Source organism: Erythrolamprus reginae, chromosome 1 (assembly GCF_031021105.1).
Source record: "Erythrolamprus reginae isolate rEryReg1 chromosome 1, rEryReg1.hap1, whole genome shotgun sequence".
NCBI classification, from domain to species: Eukaryota; Metazoa; Chordata; class Lepidosauria; order Squamata; family Dipsadidae; genus Erythrolamprus; species Erythrolamprus reginae.
In genome coordinates this window covers 135560006-135579369 of record NC_091950.1, presented here as the reverse complement: position 1 = coordinate 135579369, position 19364 = coordinate 135560006, and the positions used below count along the sequence as shown (strand labels likewise).

Genomic DNA, 19364 nt, shown 5'->3' with positions numbered 1-19364 from the left:
TTAATCACTGTTGTGAGCTGCCCCGAGTCTGCAGAGAGGGGTGGCATACAAATCTAATAAATAATAATAATAATAATAATAATAATAATAATAATAATAATAATGCATGGTAGAGGGAAGAAGAGGGAAGAAGAGGGAAGAAGAGGGAAGAAGAGGGAAGAAGAGGGAATCCCCCCAACCCCCCCCCCCACTGCTTTAGAGATTAGAGGCACTCTCAATCAACACTTTTAAAATATTGGTCAGTTGTGCCCTTGTTTCATTTTTAGCAACAAAGCAGACTCCATCTCACTGAAACAAAGGAAGAACTGCACATCCTTACTGTAGCTTAGCTGAGGCATTCACTTAAAATTAGCTTCACACCCTCCCCTCTCTAAACTACCTGTTTCCACTGAAACTGGTAATTAGCAATAACTTTAAAAACTTATTGGTTTTCTCTGTCCTCCTTTTCTTTTTGAATTATGGCATGCAGACATGGGAAACAGGGAGGACATTGTTTTCTGCCTGTATATAATAAATGTATTCTATACACTTTACAAATGGTAATAAGTAAATGTTTCTACTATGCGTGAAAGAGTAGTTATTTAAGACCTAAATTTAATTTATTTAATTGATACATAGGCTACCTGTCTCCTTTCATGAAGAATGCATTGTATGTATGTATGTATGTATGTATGTATGTATGTATGTATGTATGTATGTATATGTATATAGTACATATATGCAATTTCCTAGAAGTAAGAAAAAACACACAATGTTTCTCCTGTCTTATATTTTTTGGAACCCTGAAATAAGCGCTTGGCCTTATTGCCATGCACTCAAAAGCCAAATTGGGCTTATTATCAGGGGATTACTTATTTTGGGGGGAACAGAATGTTTATGTGCTTGGGCACTCAATACCCATTTTTCTTACTTCTGGGAAATTGTGCACAGCCTCTTATAAAAACTTGATCATTAAAAGACACAGGATTAATTTCCTTTTGTGATACCTGTTGTAAGATAATGATTGTTGGCAATATACAAGGAAGAAAGGAATGAGAAATCAGTTTTACCATCTAACAGACAATTTCTTTTAGAAACAGTAGCCCACACATGTAGGGAGATTTCATATCATGACAAGTGACTACCAAATACCAAAAGCAAACAAAAAAACAAGTCTGTCCTACAAAATCAGAGCATTTTCTCCCAGGGCTGATGATGGCTTGTTAGTGGAGTTTTGTAGTATTTGGGGCTTACTGAGCAGTGATGGAAAGTGCTTAGGAAGGTTGAAGCGAGCAGGGTGTGTTTTTTAAAAATCTCTTTTAAAAAATTAACAAGATGATTTCTAGAGAAACGTTCTGCTGAGTGAGAACAAAAAAAGTCCTTCTATTCTTAAGCTATTCTGAAAACCAATCCTTTTGTGAATACTATCTTCATTCACTCAAAAAGCAGATTTCTTGCTAAATGTATTTTTTCTGTGGATGAAGCATGAATTCATTCTGAAAACATCTCCAAATTTAGAGAACCCTTAGCTAAGGTTGGTGTGTTTGTGGCTTCAGAACCACAGTAAAAGGTTTCTAATTTTAGTTTAACTTTAATTTAAAAAGTACTTGAACATCCCACTAGATCTCAGTCAACAGAAAATACATGAGGAAAAATGAATGTCATTTAAGATGAACTTCACTCAAATCAAGGTTTATATGTTTTAAGAGGCCTGCCCATTTTAATCCCTTACACTTATAAACTTAGAAGATATTAATTAACTCTGTGGCAAGGACATCATTCAGGATGTTCACAGTAACTGTTTGTTGGAAAAAATAATTTAAATTTCCGCATGTAAGTGCTCACCGCTGTGTAACTAGATCTAGTAAGATTTCTTTTCTTCCTGCCTTTAATTTTTATTGTACACTACTTCTCACTCTTTTCCTTGTTTTGCATAATGTTGCTTATCCTGAAAGAGAACAGTAAATTGAGTATATATGTATATTTGAACTATGTAGCCCTGTTGCCATTGATAACTCTGACGTTTTGACAGTAGAGACTTTTCAGGAAGCAGCCAAGCTTCTAAGTCAATTTATTTCCTTCCTAAAAAGGTTACTATAATATAATATTCTGTTCGTGGTAAACGGAAGCCCTGAGAGAATCTATAGTAAGCACTGGATGCATTACCCTGAAACTGGAAAGGAAAATAAAAAAAATTGAATATTATTTCACATGGTCCGGACATGGGTCCCATTGTTGCCACTTTGGAGATTGAAATCTACAGGATCATCAGTGCAATTTTAATTGTATCACTAACAATTAAATATGTATGTCTGCTGTTTGGCTATATCACAAGCAGCAAAACATGCAGACTTTTTGTACCCAAGGTACAACTGAAAGCTGTATATATTTATTTACTGGATTTATATGTGGGTGACTCATGTAGGTTCATGGTAGCTTATAAAAATCTATTATAAAAACAATGGCAAACAACATTTAAACAACATTTATAAAGCATTTAAACTGCTTTATGACAGTGATTAATTAGGACAGATTCAAGGGCAAGAATGAAGACTGCTGAGCAATCTGTTGAAATCTTTTGAGTTATTTCAATTATGAGACAAGCATTTCTTGTGACTTATTTCTTCTCTGTCTTTTTGATAAAGAAAACCATATCTATATAGTTTTGCTAATTTTGTGTTATATGAAACTTTTTAAAAATAGGTAGATAATCTAATCCTAATAAACAAAAATAAGTCAATGAGGAAGGAAAGTGATGGTTGTATCTCTTTTAAAGCTGGATCATACTCAAGTACTCACTTCCTATTATTCCTATTCCTCATTTCCAAAACCAAAAATCAGTCTTGGAATTACCATTCAGTTGATTCTAATTAAAAAGAAAAAGAGAATGTTCTGGAATAAATTTTCAGCTTTGTTACTCAGCCATAAAATTGATACAAATTATTTTATTTTATGTGCAGCGATCCTTACCAAATCAAGAAGTGTAAAACAAAGGAATTGCATTTACTAACATTTGATATTATGGAAGTCCATTTGTTTTTCCAACAGACTATTTCTTGATTTCTACTCAATTTTGAAAAACAGTGAATTGGAATGCCTCAGCCGGATGAAATATATTGTTTGACTCACAATGAATATGGGTTTGTTTTATTGCAAGATACATGAAGTGAGCAATGTGGTATAATGATAAGGCTCTAGATTTGGATTAAGCTTTTCAAAGGTCAAATTCCCATTTGATCCTAGATCTCAGACTATTCAATGCCAAACCTTTTTAGAATAAACTCAAATAAAAATTGTTCTTTAAGAGTTAATTCCTATTAACTGACTCATGAATTTGAGCAGCAAGCTAAGAATAAAAAATGTTAATGCAACATTGGAGAACATTAAGAATTTATTATTATAATAAACTTACAGAATTCCTCCATATCAATATCTTCAATGGCATGTATACCAGTTAAGTGAGCAATTCGACCTTGTATTCTGGTCCTTTTGTATCCATTGGTTTTCTCTACTCTTTCTATCATCTGCTGCTGCCGATCAATCCAGTAGAGATGATTTCCTAGAACAGTCAAACCCATTGGCTGGAGAATGTTGGAATCTTGTAATGTGACCCGATTAGCTCCTGAAAGTATAAGATAACTTTTGTCAATACAGACTTTATTTCTTTTTTAAAGGAAGGTTTAAAAAAAAAGTAATAATGATTTTTAAAAATTATTACAGCTAATAAATGCTTGGCTTGACAAAAATTAGCATCTTGATTTTTGTAAATGTTCTACACTCAAGACAGCTCTTACAAGAGTGAAGTGAATATCAAATAGATTGCGACACCTCATTAAAGGACCAATGAGAAAATAAGTACGACCATTTTGTCTAAACTAGAAAGAGAAAATATATTCAGGTTATGTAGTTTTTTTCTATAGAAATGGTTTTCAGGTGAAATTATATGCCATGTTTCATAAGAGAAATATTTTATGAGCATTTTTTCTTAGTAATCACATTCAAAATAAAAGTGAATAATAACAGTTACTAAAATGACTATTGTATTCTAACTTATATTAAGCTAGAGAAACGAATTAGTTCATTTAAAACTGCATATGAAATAAAATTCTTCCCATTTGACAAGTGAAAGGCTAAATAAGTCAATTTTCAGTATTATATGCCTTATTTGACTGGCTCCTCAGCTCACTTTGAACAAAAAAGGTAATTTCAGTCACTTTTTTGTTTCCTAATATATAAACTGCAACGATTTATTTTACTGAAAAGTTACAGCAGATCTTGCAACACGAACAGAGCATAAAGCCCCATTGCAACATGCTGTTTCCCATGGACATCAACATCTCATGTGGCTACTTTAACTCTATAGTTGTATAATTATACTTGTGGCATTATATAAATCTATTTAAATCTAATATATAAAGTTAGATATGGTTTAGAGAGAAGCCTATGATCAGGGGTGGGCAGCAGGCAGGCCCGGGTTCCACCGGCGGAAATGCAGATGTGTGCGCAGCTCCAGCTGATCGGCGGTTGTCACTTCCTGGATTACTGGTCTCGGCTTGGCTCTCCTTTTTTCCCCTGGTGCTGCTGCTGCGTCTGCGCTCCTTGCTTTTTTCCTCTTTCCTCCTTCCTGGCCTCGGATGAGCTCCCCTCTCTCTTGTCCGGCTCCCCTCCAGCCTCATGTGGCCACCTCCCCCCTGAGGTGCCAGCAGAAGGCTTGGATGGAAGCGGCACTGGCAGCATTTATGCTTCTGGCAGCACCCGTTCACCTAGCTACCCAGCCTGAGGCAGGGAGATGATCAAGGAAGGGGAGCGTGAGAAACGCAAAGCAAATTGTCACTCCAGCGAGCGACACTGGTAAGGCTGTAAGTCAAGGACTTAACAGTTCACATGAACTATGATAATAGTTCAAGCCACTCTCACCTGATCACATGGCCGGCAAGCCACTCCTACCCAGGCACATGACCATTAAGCCACACCCACAAAATAAACCACACCCACAGCGTGGCAGTAAAAATCTTGGCTGCCCATTACTGCCTATGATGTGATTACATAATTATAGCATAGTGTTAAAACAGAAGAAATTGGTTAAAACTGCCAAAAGCAACAATTCACATCAAGTTTCCAAAACATTAGTGGTGAATTTTACATCTATCCAACAGAGTCATTATTACCAGGTTGGGGGGGGGGGCTGACCACATTGTGGGTGGGTGTATCTATAAGACAGTAGTGCCAAACCTACAATTTCTTCTATAACTGCCTCTGTCTAATCTTTTACCAATCACTAAGAAAAGGAAGGGTGGCAGAGAAAGAGGGCTACCAATGTAACATTACAAAAATTTTGTAAAGGAATAATAAATAATGTTTTGTATCAAATCCTATGTTTCTCTTGTGTTAAAAATCCTCATAGCCCACCCAGCGGTTCAGACCGGTTCTTAGAACAGGTAGTGGTGGTGATAGAAGGCTACCTGCCTGGGACGCTTCTGTGCATGCTCAGAAGTATCGCATGCATGCACAAACCAGTTGCAAAATATTTTACAATCCACCACTGACCCCACCCATTCCTGATGGAGTTCATATTAGTGGTAGCTAAAATTAATCTGTAAAAACTATAAATAAGCCTCCTCCATAATGGTTAGTTTTCCTTGGGGAGACAGAGGAAGTTTACAACTAACTTAAGGTAAAACAACATCAACATTGTGACTTCTTTTTCCTTATATCAGAAAAAAAATGTTTGTGTTTCATGTCAGAAGATTGCTGCTATATGGGTCACCCTTCAGCAAATTGGCATTTGTTCTCCAACTTCCTGGTTTCTTCTTCACATGACTTGAAGAAGTGATTAAATTTTCTAATCTAAGAAAGAGGGGAGGGGACTTTCAGACCAAATTTTTTGGCTTCTTATATGGTGCACTTCTTCATATTGTAATAGAAGGAGTGGTGGGATTCAGCCATTTTGCACTGTTTCACACAAACTGGTTGTTAAATTACCCACACTGCTATCAAAGTGGATCCTGGCTGCTGTCCGATGCGAGGGACGAATAAGGCTACTTTCCCTCTTTCTTCTTGCTGCTCCCCCTCATTCCCTTGTGCCAGCCGCTCCATTGTCCATTTCTCCATTGTAGTGCAGCTCCCAGGATCCACTTTGAAGGTGGTGTGTGTGTGTGTGTGTGTGTGTGTACGCGTGCACATGCAATAATTTGTCCGGCCAAACTAACCCCTACATTGGGCTCAGCTTCAATCATGCGACCGACTTAATTCCTCGTCCCTAACTTTTGCCCACAGACTGACCAACACCCCCTGCATCCAGTTCTTCGGTAAAGCAGGGAATTCCTCCCCTCCACTTTCCCCTAATTCTTCACCTTCAACTCTCAGGAACATCAACTCCTTGTCTCTATGGTAACGCCCCTCCTCGTTCCTTGGAAACCTCACCTCTTAAAGGAGCCATGTCCAGAATGCTGAAACAGCTACAAGACCAACATGCAGATAAGGATCCTTGGAAATAGCCTTTTGGCAAAGGGTGGAAATTTAACAACTGGTTCGCCCAGGATCAGGTTGGCCGTCGGGGGAGGCTCGTCCCCCATGTGCAGCAGAGCTGGTGGACAGGGATGGCCCATGCATCCCACAATGACCAACCTGACCCTGGGCGAACTGTTTGTTCAATTGTTTGAATCCCACCACTGAGTAGAAGGTAAGTAAAGAAATCAAAAGAACCAGGGTGGCGTAGTGGCTAAGGTGGTAGAGTTCTATTCAACCACTACTTTCACTGGATGTCTTTCAGCAAGAAACTCTTTTTCAACCTGTTTCAAATGGTAAATTAGCTATGGAGGGGGGGGGGGGTGAAAGAGAAACTGCTTTGTATAATACCTTGAATTCTTAAAGGTAAGGTGGGATATAAATATTAACTACACCATTGACAGTTATTGAAAATGCCTAGAAAACGAGGATATAACCTAGTACTTTAAAAATATAACCAATTTTGTATTCCATGCAAAAACACTAATGGACAAATCTATTTGCAGCACGAGAATTTTTATGTTAATTTATGAACAAACAAAATGTAGCACTCTGAAGAGTCAAAGTATGTGATGCATATTGCCTACTTAATAATGCTAAAATTCTCTTTTATCCTAGCTATCTTTCTTCTTTTCATTATATCAAAAGAGCATTACAGTGTTAGGGATTTTATTTTGTTGTCTTTTTATCCTTGCTTTTTTCCGTTTTTAAAATATGCTTTTAGCAAAATTATTTAAATCTATATTGACATAAAAATACAAATATGTTAATCTGTTTCTAGTACAACTATACGTAACCCTTTCCTGGTGCAGAGCTGAAGGGATTGGATGCTGTAGTCTAGAGCAGTGTTTCCCAACCTTTTTGGAGCCACGGCACATTTTTCATATTTTCAAAATCCTGGGGAACATTTTTTTTGGGGGAGGGGGGGCCCCTAAAAAAAAGTTTGGACAAAAAAATCTCTCTTCCTCCCTTTCGCTCTATTTCTCCCTCCCTCTTTCTCTCTCTTCCTTCCTTTCTCTCTTCCTTCCTTCCTCTCTTTCTGTCTCCTCCTTCCTCTCTCATCTCTCCTTCCTTCCTCTCCCTCCCTTTCTCTCTTTCCTTTCTCTCCCTTTCCGTCTATCCTTTCTATCTCTCACCCCTTCTCCCTCTTTCATTCCTTCTCTCCCCCTCTCTCTCATTCCTTTCTCTCCCTCTTTCCTTTCTATCTCTTTCTTTTTCTCCCTCCATCATATCTTCTTCCTCTCCCCCCTTCCTCCCTCTTTCCTTTCTCCCCCTCCCTTTCTCTTCCTTTTTCTCTATCCTTTCTACCTCTTACTCTTTCTTTCTCTCCCTTCTTCATTCAATTTTTTCTCCCTCCCCCCCTTTCTCTCTCTTTCCTTTCTCTCCCTCCCTTGATCTCCCCTGGGGCTGCCCTGCACCACCCAACACGGACGTACAGCCCCCGGTCATCGGTTTGTCGCCCTCCCCCCACGGAGGGAGATCAGGCTGGCGAGGACGGTAGATCTGCGTCCCCAGCCACTGGAGGGAAATCGGGCTGGCGGGGGCGGCGAATCCACCTCCCAAGCCGGGCGGAGGGAGATCGGGCTGGCGGGGGCGGCGAATCCACCTCCCCAGCCGGGTGGAGGGAGATTGGGCTGGCGAGGGCAGTGGATCCACATCCCCAGCCGCACGGAGGGAAATCGGGCAGGCGGGCGGGTGGCCGTGGCTCCCTGCGTGCCCCTGGAAAAAGGTGCGCGGGGGGGCATTTTGGGGTGCGCTGGCGCAGGCATGCACAGCCTACAGGGAACGGTGCCCGGGGCCGCTGCAGCCAGCAGCCACCCCCACCGGGGTGCTGCCGGTGGCTCCGCCCTGGAGCTCTTGCTCGCCGTTGCCATCCCCCAGCAACTGCCCGGGGCCGCTGCAGCCGGCAACCTCCCGTTCCTGCTGCCATTGCCCTCCCGCCGGGCCCGAAAGGACACTTGTTGCCGCCTCCACTGGGAAGCTCCAGCTGGGCGCGAAGAATAAAGCTCAGCTTCCGGTCTCAGAAGCTGAGCTTTGCGGCACACCTGATGATGTCTCGCGGCACACCACTGTGCCGCGGCACACCGGTTGAAAAACACTGGTCTAGAGCAGAGGTCCCCAACCTTTTTAGCACCAGGGACCGGCTTTAAGTTAGACGAGTTTTCTACGGCCCGGTGGGGGGGGCTTTGGTCATATGGGGGTGGGGTTATGGAGGGGTGGAGCTTAGTGACGCAGCCCTCCACACTTCTCCACAGGGCAGGGAGAATGAGGAGGCTCCTTTGGCGGCTGGGGGCTGCCTGGCTTTGTGATTTTGACTGGGGGGGGAACTTAGGAAGGTCCTACTTCTCCCCCCCCAGCCAAAAACTCAAAGCCTATCTGCTCCAGAAACTTGGCGATCGCGCCCCACCGCCGCCGCCTCCTCCGTTTCCCCCAACGGCAAGCAATCTAAACGCGGGAAGGGCATTCCGGCGCTTCCCTTCAGCCTCAGAAGCCCCCTCGACGCTGGAGGGATGGTTATGAGGGGAGCGAGCGAGGAGAAGAAGACGTCCCACTCATCGCTCCTGAGGGAACGGGCGAGGGCGTCGGAGACCCAAAGCCCATCCTGTGTGGAGGGAGACGGAGCCAAGCGGGGCCACCCGGAGACCTTTTCCCGTCTTCTTCTCCTCGCTCGCTCCCCTCACAGCCAGCAGCCCCGCTCGCGGGGGGATGCCCGTTCGTAGCTACCAGCCCGCCAAGCGTCGAGGGGGCTTCCGAGGCTGAAGGGAAGAGCCGGAATGCCCTTCCCGGGTTTAGATTGCTTGCTGTTGGGGAAAACGGAGGAGGCGGCGGTTCTTTTCTCCTCGCTCCAGAAAGTAGGCGATCGCGCCCCACCGCCGCCGCCGCCTCCTCCGTTTTCCCCAACAGCAAGCAATCTAAACCCGGGAAGGGCATTCCGGCTCTTCCCTTCAGCCTCGGAAGCCCCCTCGACGCTTGGCGGGCTGGTAGCTACGAACGGGCATCCCCCCGCGAGCGGGGCTGCTGGCTATGAGGGGAGCGAGCGAGGAGAAGAAGACGGGAAAAGGTCTCCGGGTGGCCCCGCTTGGCTCCGTCTTCCTCCACGCAGGATGGGCTTTGGGTCTCCGACGCCCTCGCCCGTTCCCTCAGGAGCGATGAGTGGGACGTCTTCTTCTCCTCGCTCGCTCCCCTCATAACCATCCCTCCAGCGTCGAGGGGGCTTCCGAGGCTGAAGGGAAGAGCCGGAATGCCCTTCCCGGGTTTAGATTGCTTGCTGTTGGGGAAAACGGAGGAGGCGGCGGTTCTTTTCTCCTCGCTCCAGAAAGTAGGCGATCGCGCCCCACCGCCGCCGCCGCCTCCTCCGTTTTCCCCAACAGCAAGCAATCTAAACCCGGGAAGGGCATTCCGGCTCTTCCCTTCAGCCTCGGAAGCCCCCTCGACGCTGGAGGGATGGTTATGAGGGGAGCGAGCGAGGAGAAGAAGACGTCCCACTCATCGCTCCTGAGGGAACGGGCGAGGGCGTCGGAGACCCAAAGCCCATCCTGCGTGGAGGAAGACGGAGCCAAGCGGGGCCACCCGGAGACCTTTTCCCGTCTTCTTCTCCTCGCTCGCTCCCCTCACAGCCAGCAGCCCCGCTCGCGGGGGGATGCCCGTTCGTAGCTACCAGCCCGCCAAGCGTCGAGGGGGCTTCCGAGGCTGAAGGGAAGAGCCGGAATGCCCTTCCCGGGTTTAGATTGCTTGCTGTTGGGGAAAACGGAGGAGGCGGCGGTTCTTTTCTCCTCGCTCCAGAAAGTAGGCGATCGCGCCCCACCGCCGCCGCCGCCTCCTCCGTTTCCCCCAACAGCAAGCAATCTAAACCCGGGAAGGGCATTCCGGCTCTTCCCTTCAGCCTCGGAAGCCCCCTCGACGCTTGGCGGGCTGGTAGCTACGAACGGGCATCCCCCCGCGAGCGGGGCTGCTGGCTATGAGGGGAGCGAGCGAGGAGAAGAAGACGGGAAAAGGTCTCCGGGTGGCCCCGCTTGGCTCCGTCTTCCTCCACATGGGCTTTGGGTCTCCGACGCCGCGGACCGGCTGGAAAACCCCAACGGCCCGGTCCCGGTCCGCGGACCGGCGGTTGGGGACCTCTGGTCTAGAGGATAATTCTCTACCTTACAAGGCAAAGGTTGCAGGTTCAAGTCCCAGTGGGTATGGCTAGCTGATGAGGCCAAAATAAGGCTGAAATAGATCTATCCTAGTCTCCCTTTATTTTCAAATTCAGCAAAAAAAACATGTGATATATATATATATATATATAATATAGTATATAAAATAATGTGTGTTTATCTAATTTATAGACTGGCTGGCTCCACCAGGATTCTGGGTAATATACAGAATAAAACAATTAAAACATTGCAATCGGAGGCAATTTCAAAAGCATGTGTTCAAAAAAGAAATACAATAATTTCTGTTGTGAGACTGGTTTCTGGTTTATACAGTGGTCCCTTGATCATCGCGAGGGTTCCGTTCCAGGACCCCACGCGACGATCGATTTTTCGCGAAGTAGCGGTGCGGAAGTAAAAACACCATCTGCGCATGCGCAGATGGTGTTTTTACTTCCACCGCAGCAGCGAGGAGCCGAAGATTGGGGTTTCCCCGCCGCCTCGCTGCTGCCGCTTGTCCGCAAGCGCGCCGCCCGGCCTTCGCCCGCCCACCCCGTTGCTCTCGCTGCTTCCCAGCTGGGAAGCAGCCCCTGCGCGCGCACCGCCCGGCCTTCCCCCGCCCACCCCGTTGCTCTTATTGCTTCCCAGCTGGGAAGCGGCCCCCGCGCGCGCGCGCCGCCCGGCCTTCCCCCGCCCACCCCGTTGCTCTTATTGCTTCCCAGCTGGGAAGCGGCCCCCCCGCGCGCGCCGCCCGGCCTTCCCCCGCCCACCCCGTTGTTCTCGCTGCTTCCCAGCTGGGAAGCAGCCCCCCGCGCGCGCGCCGCCCGGCCTTCCCCCGCCCACCCCGTTGCTCTCGCTGCTTCCCAGCTGGGAAGCGGCCCCCGCGCGCGCGCCGCCCAGCCTTCCCCCCGCCCACCCCGTTGCTCTCGCTGCTTCCCAGCTGGGAAGCGGCCCCCGTGCGCGCGCCGCCCGGCCTTCCCCCGCCCACCCCGTTGCTCTTATTACTTCCCAGCTGGGGAAACTCCACCATCTACGCATGCGTGGCCATAGAAAAAAAGGGCACGCATGCGCAGATGGTGTTGTTTACTTCCGGGTTGAAAACTCGCGATATAGCCCTTTCGCGATGCTCGAGGACGCGAAACTCGAGGGATCACTGTATCCTGTTTTGAATATAATTCAAAATAATTTGATTTATATCCTGTTTTGAATATAAAATAGGAATATGATGATGGTAAGAATATTTATTCTGGAATCAGAACAGATTATAATTAACACTATCTAAAACATTCATATTCTGTAATGATATTTGAAGCAAATAGTCAAAAATGTAATGAACTAATTATAATCAAGGGAAAGAGCTAACACTGGAAAGTTACAAAGAAAATAAGACAGGAGAATAAGTATACCTCCACAAAGCCTAATGCAGAGAAAATTCCATTCAGCATTCAGTGACAGAATTATCCAAGAATACTAAACTGGTTACTAGCTTACGCAGTTCTACAAAAGGTTCAATGGTTTGAATGGGTAACAAGGGACACTCAAGACATTTTATGCAAAAAAGAGTGCACAACACACCTGATAAGTCACAACTTTCAATCCGTTTGAGATCAGCATCCACCCAAAAGAGCTTCCCAAGCTTATTGTCAATCACTAGTGCAACAGGTCGAAGCAAACCGGTGGTGAAGAGCACTTCTCGTTCTGTTCCATCCAAGGCTGCACGCTCAATCTTTGGCGCTCGCTCTTGCATGTTAGTGAAATACATGTACCTGACAACATATAAGAACAACTGAATTCTTAATATCTGGGAGACAAACGTCATGTATAATTATATTCTCTGCCACTTTCTGAAAGTTATTTTCTGAGGTTGAACTTCCTTTCTCAGCTTCTAGGACAGATTAACTACAATCTTGTTTTGTATTAAAAGGAGATTCCAGTAAATTTTATGGCATCTTTCTTGCTTGTAAATAAATTTATAGGTAGAAAAGGGATGTCTGAAATATACCATCCACTCACTTCCAAGCCAAATTCCCTCAATGGATACTAACTTTATTAGTTAAATAAAGCCCAAAGGATTGGGACTAGGCATGACATCTCTTCCTTCCCCTTCCCATCATAGCCCCAATATCCTCACAACAACTGCCCTGGAGGGTTAGGACCACCCTCTGAGGCAGATGTATGGAGAGAGATAAAATTGCTGTCCTCATTTATCTATTTTTATTTAGTTTTATGATTTCTCTAGGAACTCAAGATTATAAAAATCATTCCTGTGGATGGATATGTTATCAAGATTTTTTCCTATTATATATTCAAAAATAAAAATAAATGCATTACTTCCAGAGACAAGATCTTAATTAATCCCAGAGAACTGTTAGGTAGATTTTGGTTTATTAAATTAAAGGAGGTTTGAACAGCCTTGGTGGTCTAGCAATAATAAACTGTCAGGCAGCCCTATGAAATTGGCTTAAAGAATCCCAAGATAACAAGCAAAATAAATGTCTATATCCTGTAATGTAGCATGGGCAACCTCCATGGAAGATTTTGCAACATTTAATGCAATATAACTTCTTAGAATTTGAGAGTATTCTCACCCTCGTTCTGCATTTACGACTATGGCCCTGGGCTTGTCGTGATCTCCCCGTAAAACAACTCCAATCTGCTCCCCATTAAGTCTGTGGACATTGATTGTATTTGTAGCCTCACAGGTCCAGTACAAAGTATGGCTGAAAATATCAATGCTCAGGTCATGTGGCTGCTTTTCTGGATTTTGGCTTTGGTTGCGAATATTCATGACTGTGAAAGGCTACAAGGAAAAGAAAAACAAGAACAAAATAGGTAAGATTATTTGATGTCACAGTATATGGAAAATTGTTTAAAAACCAAATAATAATTATTGTTAGAGAGAGGAAAAAAAATCTAAGAATGTGATTTTGTGCAATTCAATAAATCTCAATGAGCTCAATTACTTTTAATCCTAAATAAGTGGTCACTGGATTGCAACTTCAGTTGACCAATTCAGTAAAGACAATAATTCACAGTGACATAAACAAAAAATCATTTTCTTCGCTCAGCATGTCACCAGATTTTGACATGAACTATTCCTTCTGAAGAAAAAACCCTCCACTTTCTAAAATGGTACCATCAGTAGCTGTTTTTATGTGTATTAAAACATTCCTGCCTATTGAGGGGATTAAACAATCAAATTGTTAAAAAAGAAAGACCTGAAACATTTAAGGCAAGAGCTAATATATTCACAATTTGTTTTTTAATCTGCTTTTAACTTTAAAACTACTAAATCCACTTTGAAACTACTTTTAAAATGCATTTAAAACAGGTGATAGAAAAGAACTGACAGCTATTTTGAATGTGTATTTGAATGTATCATTAAAAATGACACTCACAAGACTGATATGGGAAATATAAAACACAAATATGTTTACATATGAAACCAGCTGATAAAAATTAAATAATAATGAAAAAGAACATACAGTGATTTGGATAACTGTCTTATATTGGATTTACAAAACAAAATTATTAGAGATTTCAGAGAAGAAAGGGAAAATTAAGAAATCTTTTGGGACATTATTTAAAAAGATTAAAGGTCAAGATTCTTAAGAGCAAAGGAAAGGAATATAAAGTTGGCTTATTTGATCAATGTTGCAATATATATGCTGTTATTCCTAATAAATTGTTAAAATTGTTTGTACTTGGTCTTTATGAAAGGAAAAGTAATTCCTCTATATATTTATTTTCTCTTTTTTGCCATTTTTCTCTTTTTCTTTTTTCTAGTACCTTTCTCTTTTTATATTTTTCTTAGGTTGTATTAATTTTTGATTTTTATATCTGTAAATTTTAATTAAAAATTATTGTAAACAATGGGGCTTGGGTCAGAGAAATCCCAGGGCTGCAGAGACAGCAATAGCAAGCTATTTATGTATTACTTTATAGAAAGCTAGAAGTTCATGCAGGCCCCTAGAGGCAAGCTTACTTTTTTCTACAAGATTTCAGGGGAACAAAACAATCTGAAAAATATCTGATTATGAATTTTAATATTCAAAACCACTAATTAACAGAGACCGAATATGAAGTACCCCAATCATCAATATTTCTGCAAATCTGCAAACAAAAAAGGTCAGAAAGGAGGAATTCTTCAAGCAGTGAAACTTTTTTGCTTCTACAGAACAACAGACGGCACAGTAGCAAGTAGTCACCAATGTAATTTACACCTAAGAAGAGCACTAATGGGAAACAATTCGGCAATTAACGCCTAGAAAATATTCTTCAAAGAGCAGGCCTGACACTAGAGAGCCCCTCCTTGGTACAAACAACATTTCATTACCTGGTAGAAAATATTACAGGAAAAAAAATTCATTTAAAAATTTAGCACAGATGGCCTTTTTCTATTATTTTCCCCCTGCCCCAATTCTCATTTTTACAGAATACAAAATAGTTGGATGTATGAGAAAGAAAACACACATTGAACATTCAAGTATTTTCCATAGAAAAATAACTTTACTGCAGCTTGCCAAGAAATAAATACCGTATATACTCGAGTATAAGTCGCTCCGACTATAAGTCGAGGCGCCTATTTTTGCCACAAAAACTGGGAAAATTTATAAACCCCTGTATAAGTCGAGGGTGGAAATTGCAGCGGCTACTGGTAACTTATAAAAATGGAAACCAATAAAATTACATCAATTGAGGCATCAGTAGATTAAATATTTTAGAATATTTATTTCAAAGAACGCCAGTAAACTAGCTCTGTAAGTTTAAAAGAGGGTAAACAGGTATATATCCCCCAAGGCAGGTATAGGCAAAAAAAATGCAAGTACCTAGGTACTTACCTCAATCCCCTGCTCCTGCTGGTTTGGGTTAGGGTTAGGATACTTGACCTCTCCTTGCCTCAAAGAGATACAATTTCCCTCTATATTTACAATTACTGAACATCCAAAATATACTTAATTCTATGTATATATGCCATATGTGTAAATAAATATTACACACAGGCACACAAAAATATACTGTACATTATCTACTATATAAACTGTATGTGTGTATACAGAGAGAGAAAGAGAGAGAGCTCTTGTAAAATTATATATGGTACATTCAACCTCACTTACTGTAATAGGAAAAAAACCCCAGAGTCCACTTTCTGCCACACAGTTAACCATAACTAGAACATTACACATGTCTTCAGATGTACCGGTACTTCCCTAGCTTGCACATCACTGTTAGAGCTAGGAAATGTCATGGATTGAGTAAAATGTGGTGATTTTCACTTAACAATGCTTTTGCTTAACAACAAATTTTGAGCTCAATTGTGGTCATAGGTCTCTGTCTGTCCTGTCTGTCTGTCTTCCTTTCCTGTCTGTCTGTGCCCCCCTCCTGTCCCCTCCCCGGGTAAATTACAGAGTCAATACTGTATTGTTTTTTTATTTAAGGTTACAAAGCAAATGAAGAATCATTTTGAGTATTCTTTAAAATTTCTTCAGTGAGATCCATAGCTAATCTGGCAAAAAAAAATTCACCTGGCAAAACTTTTTATTGTTGACATTAGGCACAGCCAGAGAGATGTCTTAAAAGGCAAACAAACTGCCAAAAAAGTATGTTTTTTAAAAATATAATATTTTGGTTGTTGAATTTAATTCTGCCTTGGCGCGGGGCAGCCCCCGCAGATGGGTGGCTGGCGAGGACCACGCATTCCCATCTTTGTGTCCGCTGGGGTTAAAGGAAAGTTTAGGGACCCCCGCCCCTTGGAGAAATGCCTCGTTGGTGACATTCTGAGCATTTTTGCCTCCCCACTCCAAAACCCCCACTTCTCGGCAGCTTGCCGAGGCTGAGAGGAGAGTGATTTTAAAAGGCACTCTCAGCTTGGGGTTTTCTCCCCGCTGAAATGTTGCTCGGCCGCCGCCCTCAACACCCGCTTTGTCCTCGACCCGGCAGAAGAAAACCGCGTCCTTTCCTGTTGCTCTCTTCCCGAGAGGTGGGGTGAGGGGGTGTTGAGAAGACAAGCAGGAATCCACCCCCCCACACACACACCTCATCGGCTTTTCCCCCCTCTAGCGCGGCATTGGAGTGTTTGGCTGGCTCCTTTTCTTGCGGGGAGAGGGGGGGAAAGCTGGGGGGGGTGGATTCTTGCTTCTATCTCTTCTCGCCACCCCCCCCCCCACACCTCACCGGCTTAGGAATGTCGTTGCCTCCCACAGCCACTTCCCCACGCGCTTCGGATGTGCCTGCCTTTCCTACAGCGAAGACAGGCGGCACCTTCCCGAAGGGCTCAGCTAAGCGGGTGGGGGAAGGGCTGGCCATTTGCCGCCTCTCTCCGCTGTAGGAGGGGCAGGCGCAAGCAAAGCAACGTTCCAAAGCGGTCTCCGGGAAGCGACCGAGAGAAAGGCAATCGTCTGTCTTTCCTTCAGCTCAAAAGAGAAGGCAAATGCCCTGCCTTCCCCCAGCCGGTTAACCGAGCGCTTCAAGTTAACCGGCTGGGGGAAGGTGGGGCATTTGCCTCCTCTTTCGGGCTGAAGGAAAGGCAGACGATTGCCTTTCCCTCGGTCGCTTCCGGAGACCGCTTTGGGACATCGCTTTGGGAGAGGGGGCAACTCCTCCCGGTTTAAGAAGCAAGAATCCCCCCCCCCAGCGAAACGGCTTTTTTCTTGTTTAGCGCGGCGTTCGAGTGGTTGGCAGGTTCCTTTGCTTGCACGCAAGAGCCAACCACTCGAACGCCGCGCTAAACAAGAAAAAAGCCGTTTGGCTAGGGGGGAGGGATTCTTGCTTCTTAACTGGGAGGAGTTGCCCCCTCTCCCAAAGCGATGTCCCAAAGCGGTCTCCGGGAAGCGACCGAGGGAAAGGCAATCGTCTGCCTTTCCTTCAGCCCGAAAGAGGAGGCAAATGCCCCGCTTTCCCCCAGCCGGTTAACTTGAAGCGCTCGGTTAACTGGCTGGGGGAAGGCAGGGCATTTGCCTTCTCTTTTGAGCCTGAAGGAAAGGCAGACGATTGCCTTTCCCTCGGTCGCTTCCCGGAGACCGCTTTGGGACATCGCTTTGGGAGAGGGGGGCAACTGCTCCCGGTTTAAGAAGCAAGAATTCCCCCCCCCCCCAGCGAAACGGCTTTTTTCTTGTTTAGCGTGGCGTTCGAGTGGTTGGCAGGTTCCTTTGCTTGCATGCAAGAGCCAACCACTCGAACGCCGCGCTAAACAAGAAAAAAGCCGTTTGGCTGGGGGGGGTGGGAAATCTTGCTTCTTAACCGGGCAGTTGCCCCCTCTCCCAGAGCGATATCTTTAGCGGTCTCCAGGAAGCGGCTTAGGGAAAGACAAGCCGTCTGCCTTTGCTTCAGCTCCAAAGAAGTTCTGGGAGAGGGGGCAACTGCCCGGTTAAGAAGCAAGAATCTACCCCCTAGCCAAACGGCTTTTTTCTTGTTTAGCGTGGCGTTCGAGTGGTTGGCTCTTGCGTGCAAGCAAAGGAACCTGCCAACCACTTGAACGCCGCGCTAAACAAGAAAAAAGCCGTTTGGCTAGGTGGATTCTTGCTTCTTGGACCGGGCAGTTGCCGCTTCTTTCTAGCTGAAGCAAAGGCAGACGGCTGTCTTTCCCTCAGCCGCTTGCGCCCTCTTGTGGTGACATGTCAGTCACCCGAGTATAAGTCGAGGTCGGGTTTTTCAGCCCATTTTTGGGCTAAAAAAACCCGACTTATACTCGAGTATATACGGTAATAAAGAGGCTCCATCAGCAACAGCTATAAAATATGACAGTATAAATAGAAGGTGCTTTGATTGAAGAGGGCCCCTTTTCCCTTTTTCTACTCCTTCAGAAATGTCCTAGCCTGGAATCCGCAGCCTATCACAGCAGAAAAACTTTTAGGGTAAGAGAGAAAAAACGTTTAAGTGTTTACTTCTCACCCCCTAAGATAGCAGGGTCATATGTTTTTATTTTTGGCTTCTTTTCAGTTTAAATACTGTAAAGAAAGTACTGTTTAGGTATGGCACTGCAGGACAAGGTTGTAGAAACCAACCACACAGCATACTGCTATCAATATGCTGTATGCCAGGGGGTGTCAAACTCAATTTCATTAAGGGCCACATCAGGATTGTGTTTGACCTAGGGGGGGAGGGTGGCTTGGCCCAGCTCGACATCACTCCTGCTAGTGTGGTGAGCCCCCCATGGTAGCCTGAGCGCTCTGCCAGCGAAAACAGGCTCCTGAGCTCCATTTTTGGCTGCCACGGCCTCCTGCAATCCTCTGGCAGTTTAAACGGACACGGTCCTCCCAAACTCCATTTTCACTGGCAGAGGGTTGAAGGAGACAGTGGCAATTGAAAATGGAGCTCGGGAGCCCGTTTTTGCTGGCAGAAGCACCACAGGCTGGTCCTTTGCATTTCCAGGGCAGCCCCACAGGCCAGATCAAAATACCCCATGGGCTGGATCTGGTCCCCAGGCCTTGAGTTTGACACCCATGCTATATGCTATCAATTTAGGCACATTTACATGATGAAAATACTTGCCTGACTGCCGTCATCTTTTGCTCTTTTAATAATGTTTTGGCGTCCATCTACCCAATAGATGAATGCATCATGTGGATCATAATCAATGGCTTTAACATTTTCTTAGGCCATGGATGGGAAGAATGATATCTGGACTCTGCTGATCATCTGGTATCATCCGACTTATTGCAGACCTCTGACTGAACAGCAAGAAGCTGCTGGGTGCTAAAGGTAGGGAAAAAGTGAACACAATCCAAATAAAAATATTGGTAACAT

General features: G+C 44.4%; 1 protein-coding gene across 1 annotated transcript in view; it reads right to left on the bottom strand.

Moving 5' to 3' along the window:
* Positions 1–19364, bottom strand: part of LRP5 (LDL receptor related protein 5) — a 175104-nt gene that overhangs the window by 19659 nt on the left and 136081 nt on the right. Inside the window, 5 exon segments of the mRNA XM_070765886.1 lie at positions 3392–3601; positions 12195–12385; positions 13208–13419; positions 19110–19208; positions 19210–19313. Coding sequence (XP_070621987.1) covers positions 3392–3601; positions 12195–12385; positions 13208–13419; positions 19110–19208; positions 19210–19313 — 816 coding nt within the window.